The 22,117-nt window shown below is 42.6% G+C and overlaps 1 protein-coding gene across 5 annotated transcripts; it reads left to right on the top strand.

Moving 5' to 3' along the window:
- Window positions 1–403: 403 nt before the first annotated feature.
- Window positions 404–13,342, top strand: LOC124142206 (high affinity copper uptake protein 1-like). 5 transcript variants are annotated; one of them, XM_046510532.2, is made up of 5 exons: window positions 404–523; window positions 5,798–6,151; window positions 7,513–7,579; window positions 10,287–10,392; window positions 11,347–13,341. In XM_046510532.2, exons 2-5 carry the CDS (start codon window positions 5,861–5,863, stop codon window positions 11,693–11,695), a joined length of 813 nt encoding a protein of 270 aa, XP_046366488.2. In that variant the 5' UTR covers window positions 404–523; window positions 5,798–5,860; the 3' UTR covers window positions 11,696–13,341. The 5 variants fall into 5 exon arrangements, with proteins under 5 accessions (XP_046366488.2, XP_046366489.2, XP_046366492.2 ...); XM_046510533.2 differs by lacking the exon at window positions 404–523 and adding an exon at window positions 646–760 and having other exon boundaries at window positions 11,347–13,342; XM_046510536.2 differs by lacking the exon at window positions 404–523 and adding an exon at window positions 814–882 and having other exon boundaries at window positions 11,347–13,342.
- The last annotated feature ends 8,775 nt before the right edge of the window (window positions 13,343–22,117 follow it).

Genomic DNA, 22,117 nt, shown 5'->3' with positions numbered 1-22,117 from the left:
TTTGAAAACGTCTGTGTTTCAGTATTAGTTATGGAAAAGTATACAGAATTGACACTATAAAAGAACATTATTTTTGTTTCATAAGCAAATTTACATTGTAACCTTCAAAGCCGTTACGAATACCTCGTCAGTTCGAATAAAATCAAATCGTATTTGCTTCGCAGATTCACCATTTAAAAAGAAAAAGAATAGGGGTGTATGTAACTTTTTTCCAGCTATATGTTATTTTGTATAATTAATACAAGAACACAATTATATAGAATACACTTTATTATTAAGTATCATTCTCCCCGACGCTCCCTGGCATAGGCATTAAGTCAGTCAAATCCATTTTTGCGAAGTTGCCAGCCCACTGCGCTTACAGCACATTATTCGGTACGGTTCATTCAGTGGTCATGTGACGAATCACGTGACGGGCGACTTACAACCTGAGCAATACGTGATAGGAAGTTAGGGGTGAATCAGACGACTACCAGTTGGGAGAAGGATGTCGGAGGGTAATCCGAATGTATGAGCGCTAGTGGTGAGTATATTTAAGTCTGTATGTTGACCTAAACACCACTCTCACACCCTCAATCGACCAGTCGGAATACACATAATATAAACTTGAGTCGATGTTCGTATTGATTCGGACGAGTCCATTCAACACCAGAGGGGGGTCATCGCGTGCTTCCGTGTGGATTTCATGCTGTCCTGACCTTCACAGCGGAGTCATTTGCGACATAACATCGAACAAGGATGTGACGAGCCCTCAAAACCGGTAATAAATATACAGGTGGACATGTCTTTTTAGATTATTTTTCCATGAGTCCAAGCTATACGCAGTATATCAACACGCGAACGTTTTAGCCCACGTGTTTTTACGGGGAATACACTTTGAACGTAAGTGATTTAATTGGTCATTAATCGATGAATTGATGCCGTCTTTCGGAAATGTAAGTTCTTCTGTACTCAGTTAGTTTCACGTGACGCTCACTATATAAACAAGACACTTCGAAAAGTAAACAAGCCATATAGCCAGGAATGCCGGCAGTCAGCAGTGCTTCTTCGCTGCCTCGGGAAGCAAAATACTTAGGGAAACATTTCGAGTTTCTTGGTATTTAAAAATAGTAAATTAATTGTTACTTTTGTTGTAACATGCCATGTAATTATTTTGTTATTCGTTTTTATACGTCAATATTATCAATATTTTACACACAGGATCGAATGTATTATACAGATTTTCATTCAATATGACCACGCCTAAGGCTTCATGTCAGATGACTATAGATGCCCTTCAAACGTGACGGGACTGGTGTGTACTCAGTGCATTGACGTAATTATGGCAACTGAGGCTAAGTGACTGGAATATGTACTGCTATATAACAGTGAGTGAGTATGTTTCTTACGCGGCTGTTAGCAATATTCCAGCAACATCACGCCGGTAAGCACCAGAAATGGGCTTCGCACATTGTAACCATCTATTAAACAGCGTGCGACCAGTATGGTGTACGACTCTGTGACAATGTCTGCGGAACTAGGACATTTGTAGGTTATTTAGCATGTTGCAGAAAATATACCATTTCAGCTTTACAGTAACGGGTTGTTCGACATAATCGTCAACATATGTTCATGAATACAAAAGCTAATTAAACCAGGGATTATTCGCGATTGCCAATACATGGTAACATAAACACTGGGGACAAAGGCGGATCCAGAGGAGGGGTCCAGTGGGTTTGCCCCCCCCCCCCCCCCCTACACACACACCACACACACCTCACACCGCCCCCACACCTCCTCACCCACCCACCCCTTTGAAAATCAGATGTATGTTGTAGGCAGTAAAATTATATGACAGAGGATTTTTATAATTTGGACCCCTCTCTTTTAAAAATGCTCTATCCGCCCTTGGGGGATCATTGACGTGTTTAGCCGAGGCATCTGTGCAGTATATTGATTTGTCCGTTGATTATTTAAAATTTAGATGGTCGTATGTGGTAACATGCCGCAGGGTGATATTGACCTTCATCTGCATGTGTATATTGCCCAATAAGGAAGGATGCAGGTCAGTAAATATCAACTATGTCGCAACTGCTTGTGGCTGTGTATTACCTTGTATGTAGAATGTGTACAGATGAATAGGTGTGTATTACCTTGTATGTAGAATGTGTACATATGAATAGGTGTGTATTACCTTGTATGTAGAATGTGTACAGATGAATAGGTGTGTATTACCTTGTATGTAGAATGTGTACAGATGAATAGGTGTGTATTACCTTGTATGTAGAATGTGTACAGATGAATAGGTGTGTATTACCTTGTATGTAGAATGTGTACAGATGAATAGGTGTGTATTACCTTGTATGTAGAATGTGTACAGATGAATAGGTGTGTATTACCTTGTATGTAGAATGTGTACAGTTGAAAAGGTGTGTATTACCTTGTATGTAGAATGTGTACAGATGAATAGGTGTGTATTACCTTGTATGTAATGTGTGTACAGATGAATAGGTGTGTATTACCTTGTATGTAGAATGTGTACAGATGAATAGGTGTGTATTACCTTGTATGTAGAATGTGTACAGATGAATAGGTGTGTATTACCTTGTATGTAGAATGTGTACAGATGAATAGGTGTGTATTACCTTGTATGTAGAATGTGTACAGATGAATAGGTGTGTATTACCTTGTATGTAGAATGTGTACAGATGAATAGGTGTGTATTACCTTGTATGTAGAATGTGTACAGATGAATAGGCGTGTATTACCTTGTATGTAGAATGTGTACAGATGAATAGGTGTGTATTACCTTGTATGTAGAATGTGTACAGATGAATAGGTGTGTATTAGCTTGTATGTAGAATGTGTACAGTTGAATAGGTGTGTAATACCTTGTATGTAGAATGTGTACAGATGAATAGGTGTGTATTACCTGGTATGTAGAATGTGTACAGATGAATAGGTGTGTATTACCTTGTATGTAGAATGTGTACAGATGAATAGGTGTGTATTACCTTGTATGTAGAATGTGTACAGATGAATAGGTGTGTATTACCTTGTATGTAGAATGTGTACAGATGAATAGGTGTGTATTACCTTGTATGTAGAATGTGTACAGATGAATAGGTGTGTATTACCTTGTATGTGGAATGTGTACAGTTGAAAAGGTGTGTATTACCTTGTATGTAGAATGTGTACAGATGAATAGGTGTGTATTACCTTGTATGTAATGTGTGTACAGATGAATAGGTGTGTATTACCTTGTATGTAGAATGTGTACATATGAATAGGTGTGTATTACCTTGTATGTAGAATGTGTACAGATGAATAGGTGTGTATTACCTTGTATGTAGAATGTGTACAGATGAATAAGTGTGTATTACCTTGTATGTAGAATGTGTACAGATGAATAGGTGTGTATTACCTTGTATGTAGAATGTGTACAGATGAATAGGTGTGTATTACCTTGGATGTAGAATGTGTACAAATGAATAGGTGTGTATTACCTTGTATGTAGAATGTGTACAGATGAATAGGTGTGTATTACCTTGTATGTAGAATGTGTACAGTTGAATAGGTGTGTATTACCTTGTATGTAGAATGTGTACAGATGAATAGGTGTGTATTACCTTGTATGTAGAATGTGTACAAATGAATAGGTGTGTATTACCTTGTATGTAGAATGTGTACAGATGAATAGGTGTGCATTACCTTGTATGTAGAATGTGTACAGATGAATAGGTGTGTATTACCTTGTATGTAGAATGTGTACAGATGAATAGGTGTGTATTACCTTGTATGTAGAATGTGTACAGTTGAATAGGTGTGTATTACGTTGTATGTAGAATGTGTACAGATGAATAGGTGTGTATTACCATGTATGTAATGTGTGTACAGATGAATAGGTGTGTATTACCTTGTATGTAGAATGTGTACAGATGAATAGGTGTGTATTACCTTGTATGTCGAATGTGTACAGATGAATAGGTGTGTATTACCTTGTATGTAGAATGTGTACAGATGAATAGGCGTGTATTACCTTGTATGTAGAATGTGTACAGTTGAATAGGTGTGTATTACCTTGTATGTAGAATGTGTACAGTTGAATAGGTGTGTATTACCTTGTATGTAGAATGTGTACAGATGAATAGGTGTGTATTACCTTGTATGTAGAATGTGTACAGATGAATAGGTGTGTATTACCTTGTATGTAGAATGTGTACAGATGAATAGGTGTGTATTACCTTTTATGTAGAATGTGTACAGATGAATAGGGGTGTATTGCCTTGGTACAGATGAATAGGTGTGTATTACCTTATATGTAGAATGTGTACAGATGAACAGGTGTGTATTACCTTGTATGTAGAATGTGTACAGATGAAAAGGTGTTTATTATCTTATTTGTAGAATGTTTACAAATGAATAGGTGTGTATTACGTTGTATGTAGAATGTGTACAGATGAATAGGTGTGTATTATCTTATATGTAGAATGTTTACAAATGAATAGGTGTGTATTACCTTGTATGTAGAATGTGTACAGATGAATAGGTGTGTATTATCTTATATGTAGAATGTGTACAAATGAATAGGTGTGTATTACCTTGTATGGAGAATGTGTACAAATGAACAGGTGTGCATTACCTTGTATGTAGAATGTGTACAGATGAATAGGTGTGTATTAGCCTGTATGGAGAATGTGAACAGATGAATAGGTGTGCATTAGACCGTATGTCGAATGTGTAGGGGTGAACAGGTGTGCATTAGGGATCGGCAAGGGGAGGGGATTTTGTATTGTGACCACACAGTTTCCAGCTACTGCTGCAGAATTTTTAAACATAAAATTCCCCTCTCCTCACCCTGTATGCAAGATGTGTACAGTGGAATAGGTGTGAATATAGACAACCGATGTATACAGATGGATATATGTATATGTGGTTTGTTATGTCGTCGGATATGACAATGGTGATGAAAGTATTAATAATTTAAATCGCTTGAAACTAGTATTAATATACACGTATACAATGATAATATCGAAGTGTAAAATTACGAAGTTAAGAATTTACGACCCCAGGACATTCTATTACACGGACATAACTGCTATCGTCCGCTATTGAAAGCAGCTCATTTGCATCAGCGATATGTATAAATCAATACAACAAGGCCAATCTGTCCCATCGGCGCATGTAGAGGATACCGTTATGGTATTTATTACATCTGTATTGCATTTTGCATTTTAAACAATGCAATATTGAACAGTCAGCCAGTTGGACGTGCCAGGTGCTGGCTTAGAACACACACTGACAGACTGCACGTATCGACGTGTGTATGCTGATGTCGCAAAGCTGATTTCAACAAAGGTAAAGCTTCGGTTTTCATGATGAGAGGGACCAATTATTATATTTTCAGGGCTGTATGGGTAGTTATCTGTGTCACACGAAACAATGACAACACGACTAGTGGCGCGTGTAAACAAGTGAGGTTTTGTTTTGGGAGGACAGCAACGTAACGGCAGTGTAGTAGATTTGGTATTGTTCTTACCTTTTTCCACCCGTGAAGATCCGGGTAGAATAGGTCTCCAGCAACCCATGCTTGCCCTAAAAGGCGACTGCTTGTCGTAAGAGGCGACTTATGGGATCGGGTGGTCAGGCTCGCTGACTTTGTTAATGCATGTCATCGTATCCCAATTGCGTAGATCGATGCTCATGGTGTCAATTACTAGATTGTCTGGTCCAGACCCGATTATTTACAGACCGCCGTCATATAGCTGGAATAGTGCAGAGTATGGTGTTAAAGAACAAACAAACTTCTCTGTTTCAGATTTATTGCGCGGTACTGCGCGAGATATAGACCACGTGACGGGCATTCGCCGTGTCTGCCATCATGGAGAACCACGACATGCACAAACATCACATGCACATGCATGACAAGCACAACATGACCACGCCAGAACCTGACCATGACATGCACGCGCACCACAAGGACATGCCGGGGCACCACATGGACCCACCCAGCGGCTACGACATCGCCAGTGACAACCACCATGACCATCACGTGCAGAACCACAGCATCCACGACCAGCAAGGGGACGACCACTTGTCGCATGTGCATCACCATGACAACAGCGGCGGTCACCATGACAACAGCGGCGGTCACCATCAACATGGTCATCCGGTAAGGTTCACGGAACGGATACATTCGTGACCAACTCGTGTTATTCCGGGACAAGCCTAATAGCGACTCGTACCCCGCTCATAGCCATTTTTGCGACCGGGTTCCGTCTCAGCGCAAACGGGCATACCTAAAACAATTGTCAACTCGTTGCGTAATGGTTCACTTACATTTCCCCATATATCATATATATTTCAGTTGCAAGCACATCGGGACATGCGGAATTATACAGTATGATTGAACACATTTAACTGTGTCTTTGGTATATTTTTAGATTCTTAGACGAAGAACTTCATACGCATACGCGCATTCTGATTGGTTTGTCGTATTTTCGCACATAATATTCATCGATAGGGGGACGAGTCTTCTTGCAGGTTACGGAAAGGGGCGAGTGGTGACGAATGGGAACAGACTTTGCAAAGTTACCAGACCCGATAAAGTATTTTCTGTCCCGAATTTTCTGGACAGATTAGCAATCTTATTAAAATCAAATCTTAGTTCTCGCTATTGCTAGACAAATTAAAGATCTGAGGACATTACATTTCGGCTCACGTCAGAGCGACCTTTCATCCAACCAATCAAAGCGTCGCTTATCCGATCATTAAACTCAAAACATGTACTGTGTTTATCGTTTACGGATAATTTACATCTTACACTGACTTAAAACTAGAATGCTTAGGTACTTTAGGCAATATAATAATAGCCTTACCATCGGGCGTGCAACTTTTCAAAACTGACCGTCCGTCAGCCCAAATAGACGTTACGGACTGTCGGACAGACGGGTATTTTAAACACAGCTAATGTGTATTCATTTATTGTCTTTGGTGGGACCCGTGATAGTGTGTCCCCAGCACTCCACTGCTGTTGGTAAGAGGAGACTGAAAGGTCCGGAAGGTCCCGGGTTCGATCCCCGGCCGCGTCATACCAAATGACGTTAAAAGATGGTAGTTGTTGTTACCCTGCCTGGCGCTCGGCATTAAGGGCTAAAACAAGGACTGGTTGGCTCGGAGTCAGTACACTGTGCCTGAGTGGGGTATTCGTGTTAAACTGCGGCTTGGTATCTCAGTGGGCTAGCACTATAAATCGGCATCAGTCCGGACTAGTACAAGCAGCCACACACACGCACGTGCATGCACGTCGCTATATAAGTGCAACAATCTTGGACGCGACGTTAAACCAAATTTCACCTCACCTCACTTCCGTTTATCAAATAAACGTAATGTAAGTTTATATGACAATGTACATTCTTTTAGTTAAGGTTATTATTATGGTTACTAAGATCACGTTTATTATTATGGTTACTAAGATCACGTTTATTTGATCCATAACTGAATGTACATGTGCACCCATTGTGATATCTGCAGATGACGTTCCACGCGCGGAATGACGATTTCATCCTGTTCCGGGAGTGGCAGCTATCCCCAGGGAAAGGTACGTCACGATGATTGATGGTACGTCAGTGCGACGCTGAGCTGATGGATCTGATACACCACCAAGTCAACACTTGGCCATGACTATATACATGTATATTTATATACGCGGCTCAGTCGCACATGTTGGTGTGATTCAAACAACATTTTTAACATTTTAATCGAGAGTTTTAAGAGGGTTTCTAAACTTGATGTCCACTTCCTAGTTCTATTGACCTAGTTATTGCTCAAATTGTTATTCAAAATTGACATATCGCTTTTATAAAAAAAACTAAATCAGTAAACGCGCCGTGGATTGTCTGGCCAAGACTTGATTGTTTACAGGCCACCGTCGTATGGCAGGAGTGAGTGAGTAAGTTTGGTTTTACGCCGCTTTTAACAATATTCCAGCAATATCACGGCGGGGGACACCAGAAATGGGCTTCACACATTGTACCCATGTCGGGAATCGAACCCGGGTCTTCGGCGTGACGAGCGAACGCTTTTACCACTAGGCTACCCGACCGCCCCTCGTATGGCAGGAACACTGCTTTTCGTCAACAGGCAAGGATTACCCTTTTGGCGAACATATGTCATCAAGGATTTTTAGTGATTCACACATATGGTTTTCACCAATGCATTGCTTTTTACGCCCAATGGAATCTGTTCCGTCAGATAATCACTGGCGTCCACGATTTATATCAGATTTAGCAGACATAAAGAACAGCAGATGGGGCGTTTACTCGGACTAAAAACTGTCTTAATTACATTATGTGAAGTGCTGTTAGGTAAACTTCATGTAAATAGTGTGGAGACACCTCTACAAAAAACAGCCAGTATATGTTGTGTAACAGCTGGGGACAACTGGGCCCCGTCTTGCACCAGGGGACCCGGCTTCTGTAGGTTCCCAGTACTCCAGTTTGTCTGAAGGCGCCACTAGGCTGGGTCGGGAGTGCTGGACCCCGTCTTGCACCAGGGGACCCGGCTTCTGTAGGTTCCCAGTACTCCAGTTTGTCTGAAGGCGCCACTAGGCTGGGTCGGGAGTGCTGGGCCCCGTCTTGCACCAGGGGACCCGGCTTCTGTAGGTTCCCAGTACTCCAGTTTGTCTGAAGGCGCCACTAGGCTGGGTCGGGAGTGCTGGGCCCCGTCTTGCTCCTGGGGACCCGGCTTCTGTAGGTTCCCAGTACTCCAGTTTGTCTGAAGGCGCCACTAGGCTGGGTCGGGAGTGCTGGACCCCGTCTTGCACCAGGGGACCCGGCTTCTGTAGGTTCCCAGTACTCCAGTTTGTCTCAAGGCGCCACTAGGCTGGGTCGGGAGTGCTGGGCCCCGTCTTGCTCCTGGGGACCCGGCTTCTGTAGGTTCCCAGTACTCCAGTTTGTCTCAAGGCGCCACTAGGCTGGGTCGGGAGTGCTGGACCCCGTCTTGCTCCTGGGGACCCGGCTTCTGTAGGTTCCCAGTACTCCAGTTTGTCTGAAGGCGCCACTAGGCTGGGTCGGGAGTGCTGGGCCCCGTCTTGCTCCTGGGGACCCGGCTTCTGTAGGTTCCCAGTACTCCAGTTTGTCTGAAGGCGCCACTAGGCTGGGTCGGGAGTGCTGGGCCCCGTCTTGCTCCTGGGGACCCGGCTTCTGTAGGTTCCCAGTACTCCAGTTTGTCTGAAGGCGCCACTAGGCTGGGTCGGGAGTGCTGGGCCCCGTCTTGCTCCCGGGGACCCGGCTTCTGTAGGTTCCCAGTACTCCAGTTTGTCTCAAGGCGCCACTAGGCTGGGTCGGGAGTGCTGGGCCCCGTCTTGCTCCTGGGGACCCGGCTTCTGTAGGTTCCCAGTACTCCAGTTTGTCTCAAGGCGCCACTAGGCTGGGTCGGGAGTGCTGGACCCCGTCTTGCACCAGGGGACCCGGCTTCTGTAGGTTCCCAGTACTCCAGTTTGTCTGAAGGCGCCACTAGGCTGGGTCGGGAGTGCTGGACCCCGTCTTGCTCCTGGGGACCCGGCTTCTGTAGGTTCCCAGTACTCCAGTTTGTCTGAAGGCGCCACTAGGCTGGGTCGGGAGTGCTGGACCCCGTCTTGCACCAGGGGACCCGGCTTCTGGAGGTTCCCAGTACTCCAGTTTCTCTGAAGGCGCCACTAGGCTGGGTCGGGAGTGCTGGACCCCGTCTTGCTCCTGGGGACCCGGCTTCTGTAGGTTCCCAGTACTCCAGTTTGTCTCAAGGCGCCACTAGGCTGGGTCGGGAGTGCTGGACCCCGTCTTGCACCAGGGGACCCGGCTTCTGTAGGTTCCCAGTACTCCAGTTTGTCTGAAGGCGCCACTAGGCTGGGTCGGGAGTGCTGGGCCCCGTCTTGCACCAGGGGACCCGGCTTCTGTAGGTTCCCAGTACTCCAGTTTGTCTCAGGGGGCCACAAGGCTGGTGGATTGTCAGGGTCGGGCCTTCGCTGGTGGCGAGACATCGTACACCGACGGTGTTAGAGATGCTCATGATATAACAGTCACTGGTAGGTATTCATGTTAAACTGGGGCATGGTATCTCAGTGGACTAGCACTATAAAATCGACATAAGTCCGGACTAGTACAAGCATACACGTACATGCAGGTCGCTTTATATAAGTGCAAAAATCTTGGACGCGACGTTAGACCCCATTCACCTCATCCCCGAACAATTTTAACCGACAAAGCTAAGATTTATTTGAAATACTGCTCATAGCGATGTTGAAACAAACTCTTATCTTTCGTCGACAGTGACTTTCTTTGTGTGTCTCACTCTGGTGGTCGTCGCCGTCCTTTATCAGGTCATCAAGCTGGTCAGAGCGAGGCTGGGGCGGATGTGCCGGAACACAGACTGCAAGTCAGTACTCTTGAAATTACTTCTCTCACACTTCGTGACAGATTTAAAGGATGTTAATGTAAGATGCTTGCAACAATTTATGCAAAAATATTGACACGAAGTTTAACAACAAAACCCCGTTTATCCGAACGGTGAAAAAAGCCAGGGTCCGGTTCCACAAAGCGGTCTTAGCCTAAAACGTCTATAACTCCCATACTTTAACATAGACTTACGACAGTCGTATATCGCTAAGACAATCGTAACTTTCTTATTTTAACATAGACTTACGACAGTCGTAGCGCTAAGGTGATCCTAACTCCCGTACTTTAACATAGACGTACGGCAGTCGTAGAGCGCTAAGATCGCTTTGTGGAACGGGATATCCTTGGGCCCGGTTCCTCGAAAGGATCTTAAGCAGAGCGACTGCCGTGTGTCTATGTCTATAAAACTGAATTATCAACATTTAACAATTTTTGAGGGTTCATGAAGGAATGGTTTCCGACCGTATCACTAGTAAATTGAATGCAAACACACTAAGACCATCAATGCCACCCCACAATTCATAAGTTCAATAGCCCGTGAAGATCCGGGTTAGAATAGGTCTTCAGCAACCCATGCTTGCCGTAAAAGGTAACTATACTTGTCGTAAGAGGCGACTAAAGGGATCGGGTGGTCAGGCTCGCTGACTTGGTTTATGCATGTCACCGTATACCAATTGCGTCTATCGGGGCTCATGATGTCAATCACTGGATTGTCTGGTCCAGACTCAATTATTGACAGACCGCCGTCATATAGTTGGAATATTGCTGAGTGCGGCGTTAAACATACATGAAATAAACAAACAAACACAAGTTTGTGATATTTTGAAAAATAATCCCACTGTCACAGTCACGACATCCACGCAACAATTGCTTGACGTCTCTGCAAGAAATTTTGTATGGTATTTTAAAAACATTTTTTTCACTGTTGTTTCAGACGGTACATCTTGAGCAAACGTCACTTGATACAGACGTTGCTGTATTTAGCCCAGTTTGCGATTGGGTACGTGTTGATGTTGGTTGTTATGACTTACAACGTCTGGATCATGGTAGCCACCATCGTGGGAATCGGACTGGGTTACTTCTTCTGCGGCTGGGCGGAGTACGAGGAGATCGTACGGCTGCGCCCCATCACTGTGAGGTCCAGTCATAGATCCGTCTCGCTCGACTGTAGTCGCAAGGGGGACCAAGAGTTAGTTCCCTTGAGCAAAGACACAACAGCCACTGATATAACCATTCTGACATCCAATGTCGCCTGCGCATGCGACGATGACGGAGTATTGTGATGGTGACGAAGGTTTGTGATGATGTCACGTCAGATTATGTATTATTTTTGCGGCACCACACTCATTAACGTTGCTGCCCACCCTCTTTTGGGAGGGGCAAACACAGGGTTGGATGCAACCACAGACTTCTTTTTGGGGTAATAATTGTAGAAGTGCCAGCCTTTTGCATGTGATCAAACTCTTAGCCATACTTGTGGTCATTTGGCCAAGCACCTCAATACTCGAAGTCAGCCATCACGGAAGTCATCGCGATCCAAAGTCTAATATGCATTTGTTAGCATCGTGACTACTTCACTGGTATGTGCACACGACGTCCTTCCATGCATCTGTCCATTTGCTCAGAGGTCGCTATTTTTGACGAACGAACCACGTTACGGCCTGGTTCTAATCAGTTGATCACCAGCGAGTTTTCTGTCCAATGAGCGCTCAGATCACGTCTCAAAAACGGCACAATTTTTCGCGCCATATGTGCTACAGGAGTGTCCAAAACCCTAGAGAATAAAATATAAATTGAATCCAACTGAAGTCAAGAATGATTTGGCAAGTCTAGTTTGCCTCAGCTCTACCATTGAGCATTGTTCTGGGCTCCATTTGGATTTTATTCTTATTTTGTTGATATATATTTTTAAATAAGATTTTTGAATATGTGTGTTTAGTTCTACAGCCTTTGGGCCATCTACCCTCCACATTGCTTCAATGTAAGGCAACGACTGGGTTCCGTCTTAACGCAAACGAGCAGAGTTAAAAAGAATTGTCAACTCGTTGCGTAATGATATATTTCCGCCATGTCGTATATATTCCAGATGCTATTTAAAACACATCGGGACTTAAGGTATTTATACAGTATGGTTGAACAAGTTTAACTGTATCAAGGGTATATTTGAGACGCAAGACGTGTGTAAAATCAAAGATCATTCCTGAGGAATTCTTTGACCAAAGTACGGGAAGTCTGATTGGTATTTTCGCACAAAACATTCATCGATAGGGGGACGAGTCTTCTTGCAGGTTACGGAAAGGGGCGAGTGATGACGAATGAACATTCATCGATAGGGGTCGAGTCTTCTTGCAGGTTACGGAAAGGGGCGAGTGGTGACGAATGAGCTTTATGATAGACGCGTCATTACTACAGCGCGCGCATTTCTGCCGTATTCGCTGATGATGGTAGAACATAGTCTATGCATACCCGTGAAGTATTGATGGCCTTCTGGAAAACCAGTTTATTTGAATGCTGTTTAAGTGTAGTAAAGTATTCACGCGGCTCCATACAACTCACATAGATCTGACATGTTAAAGTGAGCGAGTATGGCTTTACGCCGCTTTGAGAAATATTCCAGCAATATCACGACTAGGGACACCAGAAATGGGCTTCACCCGTTGTACCCATCTGACATATTAGAAATATCATAATAGATCTGACACAGAAGTTGGCAGAATCTCATTTTGATCTTTTCATAATGGTCATGTTTTTGGGTGCTTGTCTCTGTGCATTTGGCCGCAATTTATATATGCTTTGAAATCGCTGCACCTTATTTTTTCTCTAAAGGTTTATTTTTAAGAGTGTATGATGAATGGCCCAAAATTACCATCAATGTTGGTTGGTTGGTTTTACGCCACGCTCAGCAATATTCAAGCTATATGACGGCGGTCTGTAAATAATCGAGTCTTGACCAGACAATCCAGTGATTGATATCATGAGCATCGATCCACGCAGTTTGACCTGCATCAAACCAAGTCAGCGAGCCTCATCACCCGATCCCGTTAGTCGCCTTTTACGGCAAGCGTTGGTTGCTGAAGACCTATTCTACCCCGAATCTTCACCATCAATGAGAAACTTCGGTGTAAAGGTTTTAGACAAGCCGATGTATGGTCATTTTTGGCTGGAGCAGTGGTAACTCTGAAATGGCCAACATATTTTGCTAGTTTGCGTTTATTTGCAGATGTATATCCCCCACAGGAGAATCTACAGATTTAATTAGTGTTGTTTTCGTATGGCGAGAAGTTGTTCCTCTTTTTGCATTTACATATTTTGTTTCTGATGTACGTGTCTACAGTTAGTGAGCGAGTTGTGTTAGACGTAGGTCCTCATGCACATAATAATGATATGATATATGTTCTACGGAACTTGACGTCACACTCTGTTTCATCTGGGTCGATTTCCAAACATGTTTGTTTGTTTGTTGTTTAACGCCGCACTCGGCACTATTCCAGCTATATGAGGGCGGTCTGTAAATAATCGAAAAACCAGACAATCCAGTGATTGACATCATGAGCATCGACCCATGCAATTGGGATACGATGACATGCATCAACCAAGTCATCGAGCCTGACCACCCGATCCCGTATACACAGACATTATTATTCATGTTTGTAGCATTCTAGGTTTACGAAACACTAGTCAAAACTCATGAAATCAGAAGTCTTACACTTTTTGTCCTTAATATATTTACATCGCACACGCATGTAATGGAAACCGCCGTCATAGTCAACATGACGTCATTTCTAATGTGACGTCATTAACTTTACCTCATGAAAATATGGATATTAAGCACGGTATATCACGTCTGTAGACAGTGCACTGTTAGACTATCACCCAAAACAGGCTCCCACAGAGATATCGCTTGGGTGAGATCAAGCGATACCTACATTGTATATATGTATCATGATGATCCGAACGTAATATGTGTGTGAAACGCAACATTTTTGACAAGATCCACAAGTCACAGTCAATGTGGGTCGAAATAAAGAAATATTTTACATGTTAAGTAATGGCTACACCAGCAGATGGCTCCTTGTTGATAAGTAGACCAAATATTGTCATGTGGAAATGGAACAAGAGGTTTATTTACATAGGCCATAAACAATGTTGTACGTACGGCTAAATAACAGTTCTATTTTTTGGTGTTATTTTTCCATGTGCAGTAATATTTTGTGGCATTTCTTTTGAACTGTCTGATGTTTGCAAGATGAATAAAATGTTCTACACATACATGCTTCCGTATTCATTAAGCACCCCCACGTACATGTGGATGCTTTCAAGGGTCACAAGGCTCGAGCCTGAGGATGGACTTATTGTTTAGTTGTTTGTTTGTTTGTTTTGAATGGTGACGTCAGCCGGAAGTTGGTAACATGTTCCAGACTGACTTTTCGTGTTGAGCGTCGCGCACTCCAGGTGTAATAATATTATGATATTAAATTTCCATTCATAAGACATTTATGAGAATTATGAGTATTTATGAGCATCTTTTTATGAATCCCTATCACATTGTGATGATAGGAGGTGTTCGCGAAAAAGTGAGCGTATCCTGTCCCACCGGTGGTACCGTCACAAACACATGCAAAGGCAAGTCAATTATTTTGAAACAACACAAGGACATATATGGTACAAGTCAAAATAGGGAATTGAATCGGACATCATTCCTGTCACTGGTGCGTCAAATTTGTAAATGTCCTCAACATGTCTACTATCACACTGGCAAGTTCTCCCAATGTTTGTCTTTCATTTTCCAGCCATGCCGGGCCGAGCAAGGGAGAAATAAAGACGACTTATTTTGGGAACATTGATCAACACTTTTATGGTGAAATAAACTTTGAATAAATTGCGAATGTAGGCTTCTTCACGGGTTACATCGGCACTGTTGACGAAGTTTTGACAAGATATTTGCTAGGCATTCTGCGATTTTCGTTTACATTATTATGACTTATAAAAACTAATGAGTTTTCCCGAGCATTGCTTATATCATTTACACGCCTACAAAGTCTTGTGAAAACAATGACTCCGTGATGTCTACCTGGTATCGAAGAACGTCACAACAATAACGTAAAGAAACGAGAGTGATTCTGTCCGAATCTACAGCATTTGAATGAAAACAAAATGCAGTACAGTAAACTACGGTTATTACGAACTCAAAGGGACTAGTTCGTTATAACCGTAGTTCGTTATAAGCATATATACAGGAAACGGACGGGATCAAAACACATTTCGTTATATCCGTCAGTTCGTTATAAGCGGGTTCGTAATAAACGTAGTTCACTGTATCGTAATTAAGCGACAGATGTTATATGTTCAATATTAGGCACATACCCTGTATCCATATAAATTGACAATTCTTTACAATTCATACAGGGGCGGCCGGGTAGCCTAGTGGTTAAAGCGTTCGCTCGTCACGCCTTAGACCCGGGTTCGATTCCCGACAAGGGTACAATACGTGAAGCCCATTCCTGGTGTCCCCCGCCGTGATATTGCTGGAATATTGCTAAAAGCGGCGTAAAACCAAAACTCACTCACTCACTCACTACAGTTCATACAGGTTATTAAATGTAGATTTCCGGCAACTACACTATTCAAAGTATATGTGGTAATACATTTTTGGCAGAAAACACGATAGCGTTAATCGACTGGGAGAATATGCTTTGGGGACATCAGAGAGCTTGAAATTTGGCGTTTTTTCTGTATCCGACTCTGACGTCATATTTTCTGCATCACAATGGGCGGCGTGACGTCCTAATAGGTGTAGTGTAGAACCACCGTATTTCCTCTATTAGACGCCCGGGACTCAATTTATTTCAGACAAGCCTTTGATTCGGCGTCAATTAGAGGCCCGGCTTCTATTAATACCCCAATCTCACTATGACCACGAATTTAGGTCCCAAAAAGGGATCATTAATTGTATCAATTGATCGACCCGGCGTCTATTAGAGGCCCGGCTTCTATTTTTTGCACTGAACAATTGACCCGGCTTCTATTAGAGGCCGGCGTCTATTAGGGGCCCGGCGTCTAGTAGAGGCAATACGGTAAACCTTGCATGGCTTGTTTACTCTTCTCCAGTAAACACTTCATGCTCCCGACGTGGCATACACTATCTATGCCCCACGTGTATGCGAGCAAAGCATAGTGATGTAAAAAAAATGTTCAAGCTTATGAAGCGCCATAATTTGATTGTAGTCTATTGTCGGTGTTATTTTAATAGAAATTGACAACCCCTTCAAAACAATGGACTAATCCTATGCCTCTTCGCTAACCTCAAAGAGTTCAGGTTTCATTTTGTCCTTGAAGAATGGAGTTAAATGAACTGCGTTTTCAATTTAAATTAAACTTTTAAAACCCCTATAAATTCCATTTAGAGCGGTTCAATATACAGGTGACATTTTTTAAATTTTTCTAATGAAAAGCGTTTCTGGATATTATTACTCGTGTTCGTTTCTCATTTAGGTGTTTCTGATAGTTGTCGAGTCTGTTTGATCAACTGACACGTGGTAACAATTTACTTAATGTCAAATAATTAATAAGCAGTCAATCAACGTACTATTGGCTAATCCTTTAATCACTGTTTCGACATTTAACAACTGGTTTTTTTGCAACTCAACTGAGCATTCCTCTCTTGCTACGCTACCACGAGCGTATTACATAGCTTGTAATACATTGACAACATCAGACCTAGTTATAACCAAATTTTAGATTGAATACTAGTAGTTACCCGAGACACGAGAAATACCATGGTTTGATGTGAGATGAGGTCTTAAACAAGGATGTTTGCTACCACCGATTCTTTTTACGGTTTTTCATGAATGATCGAATTTCTGCCATAAACCAGCAATCAAGCGGAGTAGTCACCAACGAGACAACAATTGGCGTTTTAAATAGCGTACGTTGGTGATAGAGTGCTACTAGCAGAATCGGAAACTGATCTGAACGTTTTATTGGATTGCCTGACACATGGTGTCAATGCAACGCTAGGTCTGTTCGTAATTCATTTTACGAGCGCTTCTACAACTTGTACAGCTTCTACTTGCAAACGCGTGGAATTACCGAACAGCAATCGTGGGACAGGTGGCAATAAATTAACAACATAGTGTACTTTTAAAGAATTACGTTGTTGAACTAATTGTCCACAAAAGCCTCCCGAGAACTCAAGGAAGCGATCTTTCAAGGTTACACATGTGGTGAAGCACCTATCAGAGTTGAGACCGGACGCAACACCAACACCACTTGCCGAGAGAACCTGCCCCTTTTGTAAGAATGAAATATTAATTGAAAGTAATATTTTATAATATGAAGGTCACAGTTTTCAATTTGTATCTAAATGTCGTTTTAATCTGATTTTGATAGTTAGTCATTTACAGAAAGTAGGTTTTATACTATCCAGCCAAGATTTGATTTTTAAAGCTGCAATAAGACCTGCAATAATATTTTAACTATTCAATAGGATGTTCAATACCATGTGGTGCTAGAGATTAATTATTTTGTGTGTGAATGTTTTGCACTAGGGTCTTTTTAAATAGTTTAATCCCCATGTATTATTTATGTAACGAGGTGTCTCTCTGCCAAATGGGAACCCTTGCTGTATGTCTTTTTCTGAATAGACACACATACACACATCAGAGGCAGGGATAGATAGACTAACATCTGTTCCTAAGAATTAAGTTATCTTAATATATATATATATATATACACACACACACACACACACACACACACACACAATATACAAAATACAAAATAACAAATAAAATCCAAATTCAGCCTAAAACAATGCCAAATTTCAGAAGCTTGGGGCAATCTAGACTTGCTATGTTTGATAGTTCAGTGGATATAAGATATTCATCACCCGAAAGATCTAAAATCAGTGTACTGCATGAGTAAAGCCCATTTCTGGTGATGGTGCCGTGACGCTGCGGGATTTGTTGTAAAAGTGGAGTAGAACCAAACTGTCACTTCTTTGAGCCGGTGCTGATCCTCGTTGTAGTCAGTCAATCTTTGATCTGGGACGCTGGTGACCCAATCGTTAAATGCGCCGCAATTCGATGCACAGTAGCGTCCCTTAGTCGTGCCAGGATCGTGAGATCAAATCCCAGATTCCTTCCTTAAGTACACATTGGCTTGTCAGCCCATGCACGTGCGAGTGCCTTTCGCCAAAGTAATAAACGTCTCAGGCCTGCATCACTACGGGCTTTCAGAACCGAAATGTTCAATACCGCAGCGTTGGCATATTCACAAATGGCCGATCGAATCGTCGATACGAGCAACTTTGAAAGCTGACTTCCGGTTGCGGCTTATAACCTCTACACTTGCGCCACCTAGCGAGCAAATTTGGGCGGTGTCTCCATTCTCTGTCAACGGGTCAATACGCCTGTTACGGTACGTAGCATGTTCATTATCAGAGTTATCAATGAGTGAGAAGAGGGATGAGATTCCAAAAAAACAAATTATTAATTTGTTGTGTGATTATTTAAGCAGAACAAGATAGATGAGATAATGCGGTAGACATTATGGCCAGCACTGATGTGTGAGACTGACCTGACACTGACATAGTGTGCTTTGTAGTTTATCGTGAACATTCTTCCACTCTATATATGACACAGTAACCCCAGGACAGGTCGTGTCATTGTCCATTGTTGATGCTCTAGACACAATGTTAAATAAAAAGCTACTGTTAAGGTAAATATTAATTTCACAACGTTCATGAATATTCACACCTGTGTTCAAATTAAGGAAATATATAATTCATATAGTGTGGGGATGGTAAATATCATGTTTTTGGAATAAACATGGTATTTAACGAGCCTTGACGAGCACAATACATAGGTGTTATTCCTAATAGGGATATTTACCATCCCCAAACACACAAGCGTGATAACCACTTTATCATAAACTGACGTCCAAAAGAAACTTTACCAGAGTTTGAAATCACTCTTGCTCAAAAACAACAAAACATACATGCATGAAGTAAAGTGTATTGAGAAGATCAATATATCAACATAATCAACACTGAAAATGACAACCATACCGCGACCGAAAATGACGTCAGAGCCCCCCAAAGTTGGGTGTGGTACAAAACTCGAGCTTTCAGAATCATGGACAATAGGCAGAGTACATAAACAATCGTTCACGTTCAATAACAAGTCATTAGTAGCGTGTGTGACCACCAAATGCCTCAATACACGCAAAAACTCTTCGACGCACAGAAAAAGTCAGTCGTCTGATGAGGTCACGTGGGATTTGACGCCATTCTTCTTGGAGGGCCAAGATCAGTTCTTGCCGGTTGGCTGGAGAGTGTGGTCGTTGTCGAACACGACGATCCATCAAGTCCCAGAGGTGTTCTATGGGGGACATGTCGGGTGAGCGTGCAGGCCACGGCAGGTCGTTGACGTTGTTGGCTGCGAGGAAGTTAGTGACAATTCTGGCTGTATGGGCTCTAGCGTTGTCATGCTGATAAATGACACCACGTGGCTGCTGTTGGAGAAATGGTAGGACAACTGGACGAAGAATGTTATCCATATAACGCTGAGCTGTCAAGTTTCCGTCAACGATGACCAGCGGTGTCCTCTCCTGCCCACAGATCCCTTCCCATACCATGACACTCCCTCCACTATATGGTACGACCTCCTGCACGCAACACGCCGCCGTTCGTTCACCCCTTCGGCGGTAAACACGTTGTCTTCCATCAGCCCTAAACATACAGAATCGACTTTCGTCAGTGAAGACAACCCTCTGCCAGTCACGTCGTTGCCAACGTCGTACATTCCGGGCCCATCTCAATCGCAGACGCCGATGTTGCGCTGTCAATAGCTGTCCTCTGTATGGTCTGAAAGCCCTGATTCCATGAGCCCCTGAGTCTCCTGGCCACTGTCTGTCGACTAACCCTGTGACCTAAGGCATTTGTCGCCGATGACGTCACTGTCATGAAGCGGTTTCGGAGGTGCAAGGTACGCAAGTACCGGTCATCATTGGGCGTTGTCACCCTGGGTATGCCTGTTCTTGGCCTGTCAGCGGTCCGCCCTGTCTGTCTGTAACGTTGCATCAAGTTGGTAAAGGCAACACGGGAGCAACCGAAGGTTCGTGCAATATGGACGTGGGTGGCTCCCATCTGTACCATACCCAAGGCTCGTTCACGTTGTTCGACTGTGAGTCGTGGCATTTCTTTTGTGTTTTTTTTATCACTGTGGATGTCTGATTTGCCATTGCAATCGTTTTATACCCTTACCCGCACCTGCATTTGCAGTTGTCCGTGGTGCACGTGTTTTTCACTTTTTCGCGTGTTATCTCGCAAACATGTAACAGACGATTAACATTTTCTGCATACACTATTGTTGTATTTAGGTTATGTGTTTTAGATAGACTTCATCGAAAAACAAATTATACTTTGTCTGAAATTTATATTTTCAGTTGGTAAAGTTTCTTTTGGACGTCAGTTTATAATGTCATTCTTCAATTCTGTGCTCGAAATATCTCTTCCCATCTCTCACAAACATTAACTAAAGTTTTTCTGGAATGTGCGCATTAATATACATTACGTTAGAAGGTAAGTGGTGTGCCAGCCGGACAATGACAACAGTCAATATAGTTCCAACTGAAAGCTGTTTCTTATACATTGGCGTTACTTTATATAGGCAAAGCATCAATGACCTACACAAATTATTTCTTCTTGCCTTTCGCTGCAATCCATCTGTCTGTCCGCTAGAGTTACTGCCCTTTATCGAAGGGAAGCTACTCTAACCCTAGTCTATGTGGCGACACGTTTGTTTAGAGTTTGCCTGTCATAATGTTACGAAGTGCAGTCAGATGTACACACAGCGACAAAACGAAACAAGGTAACAATTCGGACATAGTTCGGCCAAATCCAACTGTTTTAATTTGGGGAAAAGGTTCCAAGCCGCAGAGGTCTACAGGCAGAGATATGGAAACTGATCCCGCTTGGCTGGTGTCCTCTCAAATTTGCCAAAACTTGTAAAATGCCTCAGCTACGGCACAGTTAGAAACTGATTGTCAGTGTATTAGACTATTCTTTTGATAATGATAGCAACTATCCCAGCTGTTTCTCAAGATTCCCGATGGTTAATTCTGACTCGATCGCCAAATGACAAGGGCGACTCCACGTTTGTTTATAAACACTGAAAGTAGTCCCTACTTGACCTTTGATATTTGCATCTTTATCCGCATATGACCCCAACGGATATGGTTGTTATCCGTTGGCTTTATCCTGCCTAGAAACATTCCTGTTATATGATAAAATATGATATCAGTTATCACACATCAAATATACACTGCTATGAGCTGCTCAACTTCAGATAAGAACAATGATTTGATTACTACACCAGACAAGTGATAAGTGATAGCCCATTGTTGTAAGGATTCTTGGAGAATCAAGATCTACTCGGTTGTTTTCTTTTTCTAAAAAAACACATAAACAATCTAATTACGAATTAGAAAATCGACTCGGGAAACGCTTTCCGACAAAGGAAACCCATATGCCATGGTAATACACCTGAAAGAGAAATATTTCATTGTTTAACCTGGCCCAGTTGTGCAAAGCGATCGTAGTGCTAAGGGCATTGCAACTCATTGTACTCAGAAATATATCACCTATATGATGACGGTCTGTAAATAATCGAGTCCGGACCAGACAATCCAGTGATTGACATTAT

This window comes from Haliotis rufescens, unplaced genomic scaffold (assembly GCF_023055435.1).
Source record: "Haliotis rufescens isolate VD_foot unplaced genomic scaffold, xgHalRufe1.0.p SCAF_2, whole genome shotgun sequence".
Classification (NCBI taxonomy): Eukaryota; Metazoa; Mollusca; class Gastropoda; order Lepetellida; family Haliotidae; genus Haliotis; species Haliotis rufescens.
Note: the sequence above shows the minus strand (reverse complement) of the source record. Positions and strands in the feature narration are given on the sequence as shown.